Source organism: Mustela nigripes, chromosome 16, assembly GCF_022355385.1.
Source record: "Mustela nigripes isolate SB6536 chromosome 16, MUSNIG.SB6536, whole genome shotgun sequence".
Classification (NCBI taxonomy): domain Eukaryota; kingdom Metazoa; phylum Chordata; class Mammalia; order Carnivora; family Mustelidae; genus Mustela; species Mustela nigripes.
In genome coordinates this window covers 29641169-29659680 of record NC_081572.1, presented here as the reverse complement: position 1 = coordinate 29659680, position 18512 = coordinate 29641169, and the positions used below count along the sequence as shown (strand labels likewise).

At 42.9% G+C, this 18512-nt stretch overlaps 1 protein-coding gene across 1 annotated transcript; it reads left to right on the top strand.

The window, feature by feature from the left end:
• Positions 1-5102: 5102 nt before the first annotated feature.
• SMIM36 (small integral membrane protein 36) lies at positions 5103-7653 on the top strand. The gene is made up of 2 exons (XM_059380256.1): positions 5103-5651; positions 7107-7653. Exon 1 carries the CDS (start codon positions 5198-5200, stop codon positions 5477-5479), a length of 282 nt encoding a protein of 93 aa, XP_059236239.1. The 5' UTR covers positions 5103-5197; the 3' UTR covers positions 5480-5651; positions 7107-7653.
• The last annotated feature ends 10859 nt before the right edge of the window (positions 7654-18512 follow it).

Below are 18512 nucleotides of genomic sequence, written 5' to 3'. Positions count from 1 at the left end.
TTTCTGTGTCTTCCAAGGAATTTTACTGGGAAGATATAAAAGGCTCCATCAGGGACTGCCAGCCAGTTGCTATTTTAAACTGAAGGTCTTGTGTTTATTTTTTACGGAAGCAAATTTCACATACAAAAATTTTCTTTCATCTTGGGCATTTTCTTCATGGAGCCATACCCCAGAAGAAGGAGCCAGAAACCTAACTCAGGGCTAGAAGGGGCAAATGCCAAAAGACCTTTGTATATGTCATAGTTCACTCCAAACCTTGGTTTATTTAAGTATTAGATAGATCATGTATTATTTTCCCAGGACTGCTGTAACAAAATATCACAAACTGGGTCACTTAAAGCAACAGAAATTTGCTCTCTCACAGCTGGGGAGATTAGAAGTCTGAAATCAAGGTGTTAGCGTGATTGGTTCCTTCTAGAGGCTCAGAGGGAGAATCTGCCCCCTGCCTCTCTCTTAGCTTCTATGGTTGCCAACAACCCATTAGTATCCCTTGGCTTGTAGTCACCTCACTCTAGTCTCTGTCACCATTTCCTCATGGCATGATTCTCTGTGTGTGTCTCCGTGTCTTCACGTGGCCTTCTTATAAGAACAGTAGTCATTGGCTTGACCCAGTATGACTTCATCTTAAGTCAACTCATTACATCTGCAAAGAGCCTATTTCCAAATAAGGTCACCCTCTGAATTTCCAAGTGGATATGACTCTGGAGGGAGACTGTATTCCACCCAGTACAGGTGGAAAAATAGATCTTGATGTTTCTCTGTGATAAAATGTGGCAGCCTTTCTCCAGAGGCTCCCAGATGAGCCATGCATTGGGTTCCAACTGGGCGGTTTAAAAGGGCAGCGGCTTATGAATACAGTTATGTGTTGTTAGTGCAAATGTTTTTTGTTTGCTTTTTAAGATTTTATTTATTTATTTAGGGATACCTGGGTGGCTTAGTGGGTTAAGTGTCTACCTTTGGCTCAGGTCATGATCCCAGCGGCCTGGGATCGAGTCCCACATCGGGCTCTCTGCTCAGCGGAAAGTCTGCTTCTCCCTCTGCTGCTCTCCCTGCTTGTGCTCTGTCTCTCTCTCTCTGACAAATAAATAAATAAAAACTTTTTTTAAAAAAAAGATTTTTTTAATTTATTTCACACAGAAAGAGAGAGAGAAAGAGGGAGTAAGCAGGGTGAACGGCAGGCAGAGGCAGAGGGAGAAGCAGGCTCCTGGCTGAGCAGGGAGGACTCGATCCCAGGATCCTGGGATCATGACCTGAGCTGCCGGCAGACGCTTAACCAACTGAGCCACTGGGTGCCCTGTGTGCAAATGTTGAGGTGATGTAGGTTTTTCACAATATAGAGGGCTGCAGTTTGGTTCATTATTGCTGCCATTCTCACTTTTCTAGCGTCTGTGGCATCTCGCTCTCAGTCATTCCCACTCCATCCAGTCAAGAGCTTCAGTGAAAAACAGCACTAGATTAGAATTCAGAGAACTTGGTTTCAAGTTTTATCTCCATCATTTACCATCTGGCCTTAAGCATGTCACTTCCCTGAGCCTCGACGTCCTCAACAGCAACATAATTAAACTGCCAATGATTTCTTTTGTAAGTATGGGATGTTTTTACCTCCAAAGCTATTAAAACTTGAAACTGTACTAAAACTTTGGGGATGCTGCATTTTATTGAAGAAGCAAGGCACTGTGTGATATCAGAAATAAATTCCTATCCAGAACAGTTAAAATACCAAAATATTTTGGTGTTTTATGGAATAAGCTATCGTTGCCTGGAAATGCATTTACACATATTTATCTGCAATTATTTTTTAAATTTTATTTATTTATTTGACAGTGAGAGATCACAAGTAGGCATAGAGGCAGGCAGAAGAGGGGATGGGGGGAAGCAGCCTCCCTGCTGAGGAGTCTGATGTGGGGCTCAATCCCAGGACCCTGAGCCAAAGGCAGAGGCTTAACCCACTGAGCCACCCAGGCGCTCTGCAATTATTTTTTAAGATCTATTTACTTATTTATCTTGAGAGAGAGATCACAGAGGGAGAGGGAGGAGCAAACCTGCTGCTGAGCAGAGAGCTTGATGCAGGGCTCTATCCCATGACCCTGAGATCATGACCTGAACCAAAAGCCGATGCTTGACCAAGTGAGCCATCCAAGTGCCCCTATCTGGTATTATTAAGTGATATTTCAGGTCAGCAGACAAAATGGACTATACTGTAAATTAATATGTATACAACTGAGAACTCATGGAATCCCTCTCTGATTGCCTTTCAAATGCCCTATGGCACATAGCCTGGGGTAGTCTGTGTAAAAACTTGCTTTATATTTCAAACAGTAAGAAAGAGAGGTGGAAGGATAAGAGGGAGAAAGAGAATGATCTCGTTAGAATTCTTTCGCCTCTTTCCTCCTCTTAAAATGGAGTTGATAACTCCTCTTTTCATTAGGGTTCTCTAACATTGGGCATGTAGTGTCCTTTCAATATTGATCACATTACCAAGCTCCAAAGCGCCTAGCACCCAGCCAGCACATGGTAAGTGCACAATAGATATTTGTAAATGAGAGAAGGAATGAGTATGTCCTGATGACCTCAAGGAGTTGTTCTGAAATGTAACTCGATATCATTACCTATGTCACCCTCTCCTGATGATTAGAAATAACTGTCCCAGTTTTTGCTTCCTGCCAACTTTCTTCTTTCATTAGCAGCCTCTGCCTTGGCCACTAGATGGCACAAGAGGAAAGTTCCTTAAAGCTCTGAACAGCTGCAGCTAGTGAATAAAGCAGCCATCCCTGGGGTTAATTAAGCAAAACAGGGAGCCAGCGTTTCACTCAACATATCGGAAGGAAGCAAAACCTCCACAACTCTGGACTTCAAATGAACTTTGAGCACTGATAAATACGAAGACAAACAAACAAACAAACCCAAGTCTCTGCAGATAGTAATAAAATACCGAACCAAAAACAATAGCCTTGAACCAAATATTCTGGGACACCACGGAGGGAATCAGCAGAACTGGGACAAGGCAAGAAGAGAAGAGGCCAGATTGAATCAACCATCCTGATTTAAGGGTTATCACTGACACACAGAGAGATCTGGAGCTGATCTGAAAAACTCCATTCCATACAAATGTTGCCACGTGTTTCAGTGTAATTTAATGTGGACCAAAACGTATCCAAGTCAATGTTAGGAAATCTTTGTGTCCTCTATTTAAAGTCATCAAAAGTGGGGTGCCTGGGTGGCTCAGTCGTTAAGCATCTGTCTCTGGCTCAGGTCATGATCCCAGGGTCCTGGGATAGAGCCCTGCATCAGTCTCCCTGCCCCCCCCCCCCCACTCCCTGCTCAGTGGGAGGCCTACTTCTCCCTCTCCCACTCCTCTTGCTTGTGTTCCCTCTTGCACTGTGTCTCTCTCTGTCAAATAAATAAGTAAAATCTTTTAAAAAAATAAAGTCATCAAAGAACTCCCTAAATATTGTTATAGGAGAGAACCTATGCTGTACAGAGATGGATTTACTATAGACATCAAGGATCTAGAGTTCAGAGTGGACAGAAAAATGAATTCACGGGTACATAATAACGTTGCCTTTTAAAGCCTGGCTGTGGTCCAGGAGTCCTGCATGTGACTTACAGGTGCACTGCACAGCTCCCCTTGCTGAGATTCTGAGCTCACCAGGAAACTTTCTGATTATAAATGGACTTTGTAGATATGCCTCTGGAGAGAAAAGGCTATGGTTGCTCCAGCACAAGCCCTTCCGATCTTGTGACAGTTGTATTTTTCACTGTACCTTAATAAATTGGTATTCTGATCTAAACAGCAGTCTCCTATGAGCCTGGTAAATGTAAACTGCCATGAGGAAAGGGACTTGCTCTTGACAAAAGGAACTCTCCCAGCCTGTGGGACTCACAGCCTCACATGGTGTTAAAGTCTCTGTTGAAAACCTCCTGTGACATCTCTTGGCAGACAATCAAGGCTCTGGGGGTCTGGGGGACCTTGCTTTCACATGTCTAGGGCCAAGAGTCTCCACCCTGGTTGCATATCAAAATTACTGAAATTATGAAGCTGTTTAACTAATGCAGATTCCCACTCCAGCCCCAGAGATGATAATTCAGAAGCTCTGGGGCTGACCCGGGAATCCATATTCCTCAGGAACCCAACTGATTCTAACCTATGGTGTGAGAAGACTATCCATCTGCTTAAGTATAATTTCACAGTTAGTCCAGGATCACAGAATCATGGAATATTTTATTTTAAAAAGGTCTCTAGAGCAATAAGAACTCTTTTTTATAGCATCCCTGAACCCTCAGCCTCCCGTGGAAGCTGGGCATAAAGAGGCCAGACAGGAAGCTGCCAGGCCATTAACTTAACAACAGTGAGAAACCACAGACCTCTGGGAGCTTTGGCCTTTAGCTAGGAGCATCAAAGAGTCCCATTAGCTTTTGGAGAAGTGGTCCTGTCTGGCCAAAACTGTATATATGAGACCAAGGCCAGATACATAATTTATGAGCCCAATACAAAATAAATAATTATAAAGAACTTTAAGATGGTGACAGCAGAGCAAGAAAGAGGTACAGGACCCTTCTGAGCCAGGGGACCCATATGACGACCCTAGATCCACACCCAAGAGGTTGGCTAGATACAGGACTATTGGGGCAGAATGATAATTTATACATCAAGAGAGATCTGCATTCTTTTTTTATTTTTTTTAAGATTTCATTTGTTTATTTGACAGAGATCACAGTAGGCAGAGTCAGGCAGCGGGGGTGGGGGGAAGCAGGCTCCCTACTGAGCCGAGAGTCCGATGAGGGGCTTGATCCCAGGACCCTGGAATCATGACCCGAGCTGAAGGCAGAGGCATTAACCCACTGAGCCACCCAGGCGCCCCGTCAAACCACATGTTTAGATGATGAATTATATGGACACTCTGCTTATATACCAGACTTTAATAACATCTGAACCATCTCTTTCTGTCTCTCTCTGCAGAGGTAAATTGACAAGAGACAGCTCCTGTGTTTTGGTGGCTGCAGTATTAACAGCAAGAGCTTAAGTTATTAAACCGAGCAGCTTTAATCTGTGAGGTCTCCTGGAGCACTGGAGATTATTGTATTTTTACTCCAGAGCCCATGTAGCTATTTCAATGAGCTAGGGTTTGCTCCCCGCAATCCCCATACTGGCCCTGCTGTCTTTCTCTAGACCCACTTCCTAACCGTGAGAGACGTGATGGAGTTTTACTTGGAGATTGACCCTGTCACCTTGAACCTGATCATCCTAGTAGCCAGCTACGTCATCTTGCTTCTGGTGTTCCTCATCTCCTGCGTGCTGTATGACTGCCGAGGCAAGGACCCCAGTAAGGAGTACGCTCCCGAGACCACCCTTGATGCCCAGCCTTCCATCCGCTTGCTGGTGATGCAGCAGAGTACTTCAGAGGACCCCTGGGCAAGGAGGCCCAGCCTTCATTTTGGGGATCCTGCTCTACTAGGGAAGAAAAGCACAATGGTGTGAGGCTGGCTGAGGGGGCCTGGGGAGAGAGCACTAGACATTTGGCATGAACTGTTCTCCACAGGGTTGCGGTTCTCTCAGGGTACCGCCAGTCCTGCTTGGCTCTGAGAGTGGGAGCTCTGCCTTACCTTCTACTTTCTCATCACCCTCTTTGGGGACGAAGCATCCACTTAAGGTAAGAAGCCCAAGGTGGCCTTCGGTCAAGTTCTCTAGATGCAAAATCTCATTAATACTATTGTATAGTGAAGTTGCTGGGCCCTTCCTGGTGATGCTGTCCTTGCCATTTCTAGGAGAGACTGACATTTGAATAAGGTGCAGGGGTAGAAAACTCTTTTCTTTCTTTTTCTTCCCTTCTAGGTTCTTTGGCTTGTCCAGTAATTACATTTACATAAAACATATGAACAGGAGAAAAAATAAATTTAATTTTTAACCTATGGGAGCCCCATAAAAAAATACGAAGCTCAAAGAAGTGACCAGAGCAGACAGCTTTTATGTCCTTTAGACCAAAAAAAAAAAAAAAAAGATAAATTTATGAAGAATTGACAAGGCAAAGAAATTTGGGTTTGGGGCAGTAAATTAGTAAGGAAATAACAAGTTCTGTTTATATAGCTTTCTTGGCTCTAAATTCCCTATTTCTGGTGACCAGAATGCCTTCTCCCCTCCAGGTACAGGAGGGTAGCTTTCATATGGGAGATTTATTCCCTGCTTTCAGGGGGACCAAGGAGGGCCAGACTATTCTTTCTTACACTCGTTCTCTTTTAAGGAACTTTAAATCAAAATAATCAACAGGCCAAAACGTCATATTTTGGGGTAGCATCTTCGACTCCCCTTCAAAGGGTTTAAAAAACAAAATACAATAGTGTGTGTGTATGTGTGTGTCTGTCTTTGTGTGTGTCTGTGTATCTCTATGTCTGTATAATGAGAAATGAGACTAACTTGCATCTACCCTGTACTTAGCAGATTCTCTCTCTCCAAAGCAACCATTGAACTTTTCCAGACTTGAAGTTATTATTATTCTTTTTATACACACCACTGCTCACCTTCTATTCCCCTGTGAGTCAGTATGGGGAACACAGTAATCATAGAGCACAGTGGCTAACCGGCAAAGCTTGGAGCCTGGGTTCACACCCTATCTCCTCCACTTACTAGATGGGTGACCAAAGCCATCTCTGTGTGCCCCAAGGCTAGTAGCAGGATCTATAGGCTGTATGGGGTATTTAAATGAGTAATTTCACGGAAAGCCCTCAAGACAGTGCTTTATACCTTTGGTTAGCTAATTACTAATGATTATTAATATTATTAATGTTATTTCCTCTCATACTTCTCATCAAGAAGCTCAAACTCCAATCCTGTTCCAATCCAAGGTTACTGAAGACTCACCACAAAATGTCGAGGTCCCATAGCTTTGGTGTTTCAGTTCTCCCGCCCTCTGAACACGGCTCACACGCGCGCGTCTCTCTCCTTTTCTTTGTTGCTATTAACTAACACATTTGTTTCCCTGCTCGCTCATCTGTTTCTCTGATTTTGAATTATTACTTCCACTGTATGTTGTTATGAATCCTCCTTTCCCTGAGCTCACAGTGACTTGTATATTGACTTGGTGATTTATGAAACCCCTTCTTCCAATCAGGCCCCATGTGGAAATAACAAAGACATGGTGTCGTGACTGCGGCCGTCCTATCTTTGCAGCCTGATAAAGACAGAGTCAGGCATGGCCTCTCCGAAGGAGGACAAGAAAGCATGGCATTGTGAGAAGTCCACACAGAGTGCAGAAGACCATGGAGACACGAGCGCCTATGGCACAGAAGGGGATCAGGCAGCATTTAAATAATGTTGAATGGCCCATTTCATCTTGGACTCAGGCATCAAAGATAAGATTATGCATTCCGAAAAATGAGGAGCTGTTTTCTAGAAGGACTAAGGGATGTTGCAGGCTTGAAGGTAAGATAGGAAATGGCATTTTAGATAGACAGAAAGGTGTAAAGAGAGCTCGGAAGCAGAAATTGTGGAGTTCATTGACTATGAAAGTCTGACCGTTTCCAAAACTGTCGAGAAAAAGTGAGACATGCCATCTCAATGTATCCTATTGAAAACTGAAGGGGAGGGACCTGATCATGCCTGCTCTGCCAATTTCAGTGACAGGCATGGTTTTGCCTTTGGATTGTTAAGTAGCCATAACACAAATAAAGATAATCCCCATTATTCTGTTTTCAAATTTTGTTCATATTTTATCAGAAAGTCATGTTTTCTCTTAAATATGTGATTTAAAAATTATATTGAAAAGCCCACAGTGGGTTTTTTTTTTCCTTTTATGGTTAAGAAATCATCTTCGCTTTACTAATGAAAATATAAAGTGAACAGGAAAGTCAGTAAATTCACAAGCAAGTAACTTCTGAGAACCTGCCCTTTCCCTAACATGAGCTTTACCTGGGCTAACCTTCTTATTTCTTTTCCCTGTCAGGGGAACATACATATCAGGGCACACAAAAATGTATCAGTGGAGAAAAAAAAAAAAAAAAGTTGACCATAAAAAAAGTGATAATAATTTAATTTAGCCTTTTGAGGGAGAGAAATATAAAATGTTTGATTCTTCCAATTTTAAAGTTCAGACTATAAAGCAAACATCCATTTAACATGTTTTTAAATGGACATGTTTTCACTTATGTTTCAATTCCATAATGGGGACAGTTGAAGAGGACAGACTAACAGAGATTCAGTATAGAAAAATAAATCCCTTGGGACGCCTGGGTGGCTCAGTTGGTTAAGCAGCTGCCTTCGGCTCGGGTCATGATCCCAGCGTCCTGGGATCGAGTCCCACATTGGGCTCCTTGCTTGGCAGGGAACCTGCTTCTCCCTCTGCCTGTGCTCGCTTTCTCTCTCTGATAAATAAATTAAAAAGTCTTTAAAAAAAAAAAAGAAAAGAAAAGAAAAATAAATCCCAAGAGAGAAGATGAACAACAACGAAAAAACAAAAACAAAAAACACTAAAAAATAGTAGTAACAACAACAGATAAAGGCAGGGGAGAGACCCCAAAGAAGGAAATTGTAAAGACTCTAAAGTGAATGTGGGAATTGGAGGTATCAAGCTTTTCCAAGCCTCTGTTTCATTCGATTTGTGGTTCATTCCATTTGTGTGTTCTACCGTGAGGAACGGGCTTCCCAGCATTTAAAACAATCTTTTCTGTCTAGAATGTATGCTTAGAATCTTATGAGAACGAGAAACACCCTTCAGAATTTTGCCAATGAGGAGATCAGCCTGGAAAGCAGAGTGATGTCCCCAAGAGAACTTGACTTCAGAGCTCGGACTAACACCCTGTTATACCCTTTTCCCTCGAAACCCTACCCCTCACAGTGCTCTTTCTACAGCACCATCTCTTACCTGCTGGTATTTTAAAACTTCTTGATTTATTCCTTATCTTTTCTTTTTGAAAAAAAGATTTATTCATTTATTATTTGAGAAAGAGAGAAAAAAAGAGGGAGTGAAAGGGGAGGCGGAGGGAGACAGACAAGCCGACTCCCCACTGAGCACAGAGCCTGACTCATAAGATCCTGACCTGAGCAGAAATCATGAATCAGGCACTTAATCCACTGAGCTGCCCAGGAGCCCCTATTTCTTATCTTTTAAATAAAGCCTTATTTCCCAGTGGAATGATTCATGGCACAGCTGGGAAGTTGTAACTAATGTTTTCAAAGCTGGTGGAATGGATGGCTGGCTAGAACCATAAGTCCCTTTAACATTCAAAGACAGCCTTGTTTTTTTGTTTCCTTATGGGATTAAGATGTCCTTAGTCCACGTCCTTTGAATACATTATTCTCCCATCACGCACCATTTTTATTAAAGCAAATGCAATATTGTAGCCATTTCAGATGATAGCTGTGGGAAGGACACAAACAAAATGCTTTCAAGGGGAGAGAGGGAGGAAGAGCATGTAGATGTATCATGAATCCGCTACATACCAAATACTTTTTATTCATATCTCCTTTAACCCTCCTCCCCCGCTATGAGATAGACACAATGCAAACCTATTAAAGATAAGGAAATGGAGACTGAGGGAAGCCCAAGAGCCTGTCCAAGGCCACCAGCTGGTACACGTAGGAGGCAGGATTTGAGCTCCCTTCTAAATGTGTGGCTTTCTGCCACCTGTTTTTTCCCAGTGTGTTCAGAACAGTAGTCAGCTCATGCTTGCCCCACACTGCCTCTCCCCCATTCTAGAACCTTGTACCTACAAGCGGCTATGAACTATAGTCCGTTAAATAATCTAACAGCCTTTCAGATTTTCTCCTCTGAATAAGATGACCATAGTTTCCATCAGAGCAAAAATTAAATTATTGTAATTTAGCCAGAACATTACCTTCTGGTGTTCCAGAAGTCGCCAGGATGGAGTGGTCTAAGATGGGCCTTGTACCAGAAATGCTAAACTCAAGTCCTGCTCTGTCACTACATGCTGTCGAGCCTTTGGGACATCCGTTACCTTCCTAAGCCTTTTTCCTCACTTTAAAAACGAGGGCAGTGCTAACGCCAGTGAGGCTTAGAATGGTATATATAAAGTATCTGTCGTAGGTAGGATTTCAACAAAAGGAAGGCCATCGTTATCATGCCAGTTGATGCGGGGAAAATAAGTAGGAGGACCTTATCGCCTGGAAGCCCTGGTTAGCACCGGCAGGTCCAGGCTCATTGATGGGTGCACCGGGAAGCAGGAGTGCATGGTTGAGAGTTGCCACATGCTGTAGAAATTTGGAAATACGGTCAAGTGCCTGTGATGGGCTGAATTTTGTTCCCACCCCCCACCCAAAGCCATACATTGAAGTCTTTACCCCAGTACTTCAGAACTTATTTTGAAGCGAGCTTGTTTTGAAATAGATCATTATTGGCGTAATTAGTTAATACAGGTCCTACTAGAGTAGGGCGGACCCCTAATCCAGTATAAAGGGTGTCATTATAATAAAGGGGTATCTGGGCCCTGACTGCTCGCAAGAGCACCATGTGAAGAAGACAGGAGTCATGTGACCACTTGCTAAGAAGCTACCAGCGGGTAAAGAGAGGAGATCGTTCTGCAGTGCCTTTGGAGGGACAGCTCTTGTGGACACCTTGACCTGAGACCTGTAGGTGATGAAGTCCCAGAACCTAAGTCAGGATCGGTGGGGTGAGGTTCGGAGCTGATGACTAAAGAAAGAATTCTTAAGACATCTTTGGTGCAAAATGGTGGTTTATTAAAGCACGGGGACAGGACCCGTGGGCAGGAAGAGCTGCTGCTGCGGGTTGTGAGGAGTGGTTGGTTATATACACAGGAGTTGGGTAGGTGAGGACAAAGGGGTGTTCAGAAGGGCTATTGGGGCAAAGAATACTATCAGGATATTGAAGGCTTAGTTGCTATCAAGTAAAGACAATTGGAAGTCTGGTGGAATGTTACATTCCTGCTATCAAGCATCCTTGTTAATGAGATTTAGGTTTAGAAGAAATTTAACTTTATTTACTTTTCCTTCTACCTCCACCTCCTTCGGTTTTTTATGGAGGGGAGGGTGACATTAGGGCTTGAGGAACAGCTCTGTGTCTTTGGAAATTGGGCTATTGATAAGGTAACTTCTTTGTTGTAATCTCAAGGACATTTGCAAACCAAGGGAGACTCCTGTTTTGCAGGATTGCGATCTCAGCAAGTTAACTATTTATCATTTTATGGCAGTCAGGGGTGCCTGAGGAATGCTACACCTATGGAGGGGAGCGGATGAAGGCGGGGGTGCAAGGCGCCAGCTTTTGCTTTGTCCTCAGCCAGCCTCCTGCTTCCTCATCAGTAGGCACCAGAACTGTAAGACGATACATTTTTGTTGTTGAAGCTCTCAGTTTGTGATGCCTTGTTAGGACACCCCTCACAGACTAATACAGCGGCTAAAGGGAATGTTTAGTACTCGTGAGCGGATGCTTACCATTTCAAGGCCCTTTAGGGTCAGTGATGTTATTCCTTTGGATGTGACAGCATGCTGAGCTGGGCCATGGACAGAAGCTAGAAGGCCGAGCTTTGCCAGAGTTACCTAGGAAATCGACCCTGCAGAAGCAGAGTAACATTTTGTTGTACTTTTAAGGAGGGTAGAATACAGGGAAAAAAATGTCTCCAGGAAGAAAATGTGCTTGTGGTTTTGCTAGATAAAATATGAAGGATAATTTTGTTAAGAGTGAGGAACTCTCTGTTCTATTAAAAAGGACCAAGGAACACGTCACAAAGAAAAGATGTTATGGAGTCCATGTGCAAATCTATCAGGTTAAAGGAGAGAAAAAAGTCAGAACTAGCCTTAAAGAATCCAAATCCTTCCAGACTATAGGACGTATAAGTTACATGTCTGTAGTGTCCCACAGATACTTTAAAAACCACTTAGTGAGTGTGTGGCTCATTATTTAAGATTAAAGGACAGCTCATAGAGGGAGGAACAATTATTCTTATTTTGGAGAAGAGAGAGTTTCAGATTGTCTTGCATAAACCTTTCAATCAGCGGAGTAGGATTAACAGAATCCACAGATTCTGACTCAGTCCCGAGTTTGCCCTATAATTCCAAGGGTGCCCAAAATGTATGCAGAGTAATGGAGTGATTCACCAAGATGAATGCAGGAAGTCCACACTTTTGTGAATGTCTCCCACTCTTTTACGTGTATGGAAGCACCAAATAACACAGTCCTTTTTTTCTTAAAGATGTTATTTATTTATCTGAGAGAGAAAGAGTATGCCCATGAGCTGGGTGCAGGGTTGGGGGGATGGGCAGAGGGAGAAGCAGGCTCCCCGCTGAGCAGGGAGCCTGACGCAGGACTTGATCCCAGGACCCTGGGATCGTGATCTGAGCCAAAGGCAGACGCTTAACTGAATGAGCCACCCAAGCGCCCCAACAATCTTCTTGATTAGGGCAAGTCCCCAAGAACTAGAGGGTAGATAAAGTCCAGTACAGCTGAATATCATCAAGGATGGCCTTCTACTCGTGACTTCATCCTCTCTGGGAATACTCGTGGTTGAACTATAGAAACTCAGAAAGCCTGTGTTATCTATCTCTGTTGTAAGAGTTCCTTTGGACTTTAACCTTCTTGGGCTGTCAGTGTTTCAGATAAGGGCTTTGTGACACCAGGATTGAGAAAGGTCCTAGCGATTTCACATCCTCCCAAGATAATGTGAAGTTATCTGCACGTATTTATTTTTGCCTTCAAGACTTCTGTAGACTCAGCTGTTATTTAACTAAACACTAGGCACCTGCTGGGATCTGCCGGTCCTCTGACACTTCTACAGCCTGGTGGCCTCGGCTGTAGTCTAAAGTTGACAGAAGTGCAAGGTTCAGGAAATATTAGAAAGGTGAGGATGTGGTTTGGAAGGACAAAGGGGACCCAAGGGAAAGAAAAGTGTATTGCTCCGAAGGAGGGCTTAAAATTGCCCAAGAGTGGCTCAGCGAAAACGTGGCCATGGAATTTGGGATCTGAACTGAATTGTCAGAATTGATGAAGACCTTTATTATCATGGCAGTTAATCAGTGAAAAGCTGCTTGCCGTTAGGGGCAGGAGGAAAACTAGTATTATAATAAAATGTTGGAGAAAAACTAACATGTGATAGTCATGATACACCTGCTCAGGGCGAAAAGCAGATCCAGATAAGGACAGCTGGTTTTGTCCATGTCAACAAGGCTGAATCTGATAACCCTCGCCATCAGAAAAGTCTCCCGATATTTAACCTACATCTCTTCTGTTCTTAGACTTTACATTCATTTTCTCTCATTTACCTCGTTTGGGTTTTATAAGGAAAAACTGTTTTTTCAGTGATCTGTAGGAACATGTGTCATGAATCCAATCCGATTAGATCGCAAGGTATCATAAGTAAACAGCTAGTTCGTGGGCGGGGCCATAGCATACCGATGAAACCACCACCCGTTACGAGGTGTGCCAAAAATCACTTTCACTAAAAATAAACTAAGTTTGTGAATGATTCGCTGATTTTTATATAGGGAGTGATTGCACTTCTGTGCGCTCCTATGTTGTTGCTGGTACGGCACAGATACGGCAGAGTTTCAGTTAATGGGAAAGCAACTGCATATATTTATTGACCACTTCCCTATCTGACAAATATTTGTAAAGCATCTGCTTTGCCAGGGTCTCCCACCAGGCCCAGGAGGATACATTGTGCACATGACCGGTGTTCGTGAAGCTTGCCAAGTAGAAGGAAAAACCTCTAAGCACCTTGTACATATCATCAGAGCCTTCACTACAATGCTAAGAGGTACTATTGTTTTCCCAATCTTATATATTTTGGCAGTGGAGACTCTAAAGCCCATTCTCCAAACCAGTGGCTTCCAAACATGACTGAGCCTGCATCCCTTTCCGTAAAGATGATTTTAGCACTTACCTCTGAGTGTGTGTGTGTGTGTGTACTGTGTCTATCTAAATAAGTATACGTTTATATACTGAAATTATTTAAACATGTATAGAGTTGTGCATGATATATACACATATGTGCATATGCATATATGTACATTATACAGACCTTTCTGTACATCTCACTCAGAGACAACTACTCCACACCACTTTACTGCACTGCTTCCTGATTCTGTCCGTAACGGGAATGAATAATCTACCTCCATTCTACTCCCCCTGTCCAACTAACCTTATGTTTCGCTCTGGAAGAGGGGATGGGAACCCCATCTAAGAACATGATCGAGGAAATATTTCTTTTTAAAATATATTTTTTTAAGACTTTATTTATTTATTTAACAGGGAGCGATCACAAGCAGGCAGAGAGGCAGGCAGAGAGAGAGGAGGAAGCAGGCTCCCCGCCGAGCAGAGAACCCGATGTGGGGCTTGATCCCAGGACCCTGAGATCATGACCTGAGCCGAAGGCAGAGACTTTAACCCTCTGAGCCACCCAGGCGCCCCATGGAAATATTTCTTTTTAAATAAAAAGCAATCATTTTCAAGTTTGAACTAGATCTTCATATTGCTAAATATGTTTTGGCAGCATTCCTTAATGAGGTTTGTTTTTTTTTTTTTAATATGCAAAGGTGAGTTCCACTGGCTTGCAAATCCTATTCATCTCTTCTGAATTCTCTTTGCTGGCAAGATCTTAAATGCCTCCAACAAAAGACTGAGTATCTTATATGTGTTTCAGCATTCCGTACCACCCAGTAAAGGACTAAATACATCAGGAAACCTCTGTCCTTTGGTGATGGCTTTGTTGGAAAAAGAAAGGAGAATTCTTACTTCAGCTGTAGAATAGGAATTACTCTTCTGTGGTTGCAAAGTGCCCCAGACACAGCAGGAAGGCAGCTGGGCTGCTCTGATGTCCTGAGCGTGTATGGCTGGGGATGCAGAAGATATCTTCTAATGAATGGGTGCTGGAAAAGATGCCAGGGCTGTCACACAGCCATCTCCAAGGCACTGTGAAAAGGAGGGCCGAGAAGCCAGATCAATGGAGATGAGAACCCCCCAGTTCCACATGATCACCCTAACTTCCACTTTTCCGGTGGAGGCTTCAGGACAGTGGCTGAAGCTCCCTCTTGGACTTAATACTGTCCACAACTCCATGCTTGCTTCTTATCCATATTTCTATTTCTATGGGACAGACTGAGGACTACCCAGTCACTAACTTCATGGGAGGCGTTCAGCCTTATTTGCTCAACTGAAAAAAAAAAAAAAAAAAAAAAAGGCACTGAAGTTAATGCAACTTTCCAGGGGTCTTCCAGCTCTGGCCATGTCTACCCTACATCTTTCCTTTTTCCTGACCTTTCCTCCCTTCCCATCCTCATCTTTCAGAATGAAGCAACTAGGGACAGGAGGATTTGTCCTGAAAACTACCTCCATCTGGGGCATTGTTGTTGATCAGGGAGCTGCAAAGGGAAGCTTAAGAGAGGGCTGAGTCCTTTCCTTCCACAGGATGCATGCACATATCCCATTGTCTAACATGTTTTCCAGCTGACATTTCAACTAACTATCCCCATGTTGGTGCTTCTTCAAGTCAAAGTCTGTTTTGCACTCTTTGGAAAGAGCATAAACCATGACAAATGGCCTCAGTGTAGGCATATGGTGATGCATTGGTTTCCTAGTTTTCTGGGATGTATTAGTAAACGTATTGTCCCCAAATGTAATGTTAAAAAAAGCAATGAACTCACCACCATGCATGGAACGTTGACAATGTGAAACAGATTAGATTTATGGAAGCCTCAGAGACAGCCCTTAATTTTTAGTAGAACATTGCCTTTTATGTCCATCCTGAGTGAATTTCAATTGCCTTCCCCCTAAAACCTTGTTTTCCCCCTAAAAGAAGGTTTGAAGATGGTCACAGTGGTTAAGAATTAAAAAGTTGTTCTTTTTTTCTTAAGTGTGTGTATTAGTTAGAATTTGTATTTGGTTATGATTAACAAAGATACAAGATACAATGGCAAAACTCGATTGGAACTTTGTTCTCTCTCCTGCATCCCGAAGTTGGGAGGGGAATTGTTCATCCTGGTACAGTGATTCCAAGATGGCCCCATTGTTCCAAGTACCTTCACTTCTGTTCCACTAGCTTTACTTCATGATTCCATACGTGAGGTTGTCTTCTCATTACGAGATGGCTACTGCAGCTCCAGACCTTTTGTCTGAGTTCCAGGCAGGGAGAGGAATGGAGGGGAAGGGCAAATGGGCACAAACGAGTCAGGTAAGAGACCTACTTAACAACTTCTACTTAGATTTCATTGGTTAGAACGTCAACTATCTGTTCCTATACCCAAGGAAAGCTGGAAGATGCAGATTTTTGCTGGGTACATTGACACTGCCCCCCCTAAATCAGGGTTCCTTGGAAGGAGAGAATGAATTTGGGATAGGCTACTGTCCTAGTGGGGTTGTTTGTCCTCCTAAAATGAATCTGTTTGTTTGGTAAGCCTGAAAACTATGGAAAAGGAAAAGAAAGAGATGATGATGATGATGATGATGATGATGATTTTGATGCTAACTACCCAAAATGACCTCCAGCAGCATTTAGTGTAACTGTATGCTTGGTTTTTACTAATAATTGCAATTATTTTTCTGATATATTTTTTCTGATTATAAAAGAAATTTGGGGAAACTCTGAGCAAAGCGTAGAGAAGAAAATAGGAACCATCCATAATCCCATTACCCAGAGAAAAATCGCTATGCTATTTTGTTGCATTTTCTGCCATATATATACATACTTACATATATATATATACTACATATTAATTATCACAGTATTGTGTAACTTGGTATCTTTTCCCATTTTCTAAATAAAACAAGTGAATTTACATATGACCCTAGTTATTGGATCTCTTGTGCCCTTGTAACAGAGCATTCCAAATGGTGGTTGCAGAGCTATTTGGAAAATTCTTTAAGCCAGAGATCATGAATTGTGTAGATAGCATAGACCCATTTTCTCCTGCCCTGCTTCTGGGAGACCATTTGGCAAATCTGGCTACTGTCACTCCCATTTTCAGACCATATCATATGATCTTCTTTCTGAAATTTTTCACCTTAAAAAGTGGCAAGTGCACATGCCAAGAGTAAAAATGATTCTTCGGGGAATGTGAACTGTTGCCCATTCCTACCATGTGTCTCACAGAGGTGGACTTCACTCTGGCTTATAAATCCATAGGACCTCCAAGCTAGGTAGGACCCTCGTGGCTCATCAGTTGGAGCCTCTAATGCAACAGTGAAGGGATCCAGAAAGGAAAAGTACCCTGCTGGCTGGCATGGTCAGTACCCAGGTGCCTTTCTGGTGGTCTTCCACTCTTCTTGAGATACTTTGGACGATCAACTAATTGGTAAACAGCAAAGGTGTCATGACTCCCCCCAAAACACATAACCAACTGCTGTCAGTTGCTAAAGGCTTCAAATGAAGACTAAGGATTGATAACGTGCATAGGGTGGCATTTCTCAGATGGTCAACTGCTCTCATATACCTAGATATTTGGAGAAAATACACCACCCACGGCACCTGGGTGGCTCAGTGGGTTAAAGCCTCTGCCTTCGGCTCAGGTCATGATCCCAGGGTCCTGAGATCGAGTCCGGCATTGGGATCTCTGCTCAGCAGGGAGCCTGCTTCTCTGTCTCTCTTTGCCTGCCTCTCTATCTACTTGTGATCTCTCTCTGTCAAATAAATAAATAAAATATTTAAAAAAAAGAAAAGAAAAGAAAATATACCATCCAAAGAAAGCAATTCTATTCTGTGCTCACTATGAGCTCAGACCTTGCTGAATGCTCCAGAGTCATGTTACAGACTTACAAAACCTGCACCCTTCTTGGGGTGATGAAAGGGACATATGAGCCAATGTGGCCCATTCCTACAATGAAACGTCATGCAACCTAAAAGGGAATGAGGAAAAACTACACAAACTGCCATGGGAAGATGACTACAATATGTTGTTAGAAGAACAACACTGATCAGTGGAGGAGTTTGATGAACATGGAGTAAGATCTCTCCTGTGTTTTCAAAGTACAGTTACTTTGGAAAAGTACAGTTACTTTTAACAGTGGCTACTCAATGGAGTGGGATTTTAAGATGGGGATTTGTTTATTTATTTTTACTTTTTTCATTCACATACTTCTGGGTTTTTTTTTTTTTTAAAGATTTTATTTATTTATTTGACAGACAGAGATCACAAGTAGACAGAAACACAGGCAGAGAGAGAGAGAGAAGCAGGCTCCCTGATGAACAGAGATCCCAATGCGGGACTCGATCCCAGGACCCTGAGATCATGAACTGAGCCGAAGGCAGCGGCTTAACCCACTGAGCCACCCAGGCGCCCCTTCTGGGTTTTTTTAAACATAATTGTGCACGACAATCAGTTTCCCCATCATACATTTTGAATCATCACAGTACTACAGAGGGATTGTGACAATTAAATGTGCTGCTATGAATAAAATGCTTAGACTTTTGCTGGGTCCATTGGAAGAGCTCAAGAAACATTAGCTGTGATGATGATGATGATGATGATGATGACAACGATGATGAAGAAAGGTGGGTGCCCATAGGCTGTTGCTGAGTATATACATCCACACCAGCTATTTATAGAGCCAATGGATCAG

Coding starts and splice junctions, on each gene's coding strand:
- SMIM36 (XM_059380256.1), top strand. CDS start 5,198: ATGGAGTTTTACTTGGAGATTGACCCTGTCACCTTGAACCTGATCATC.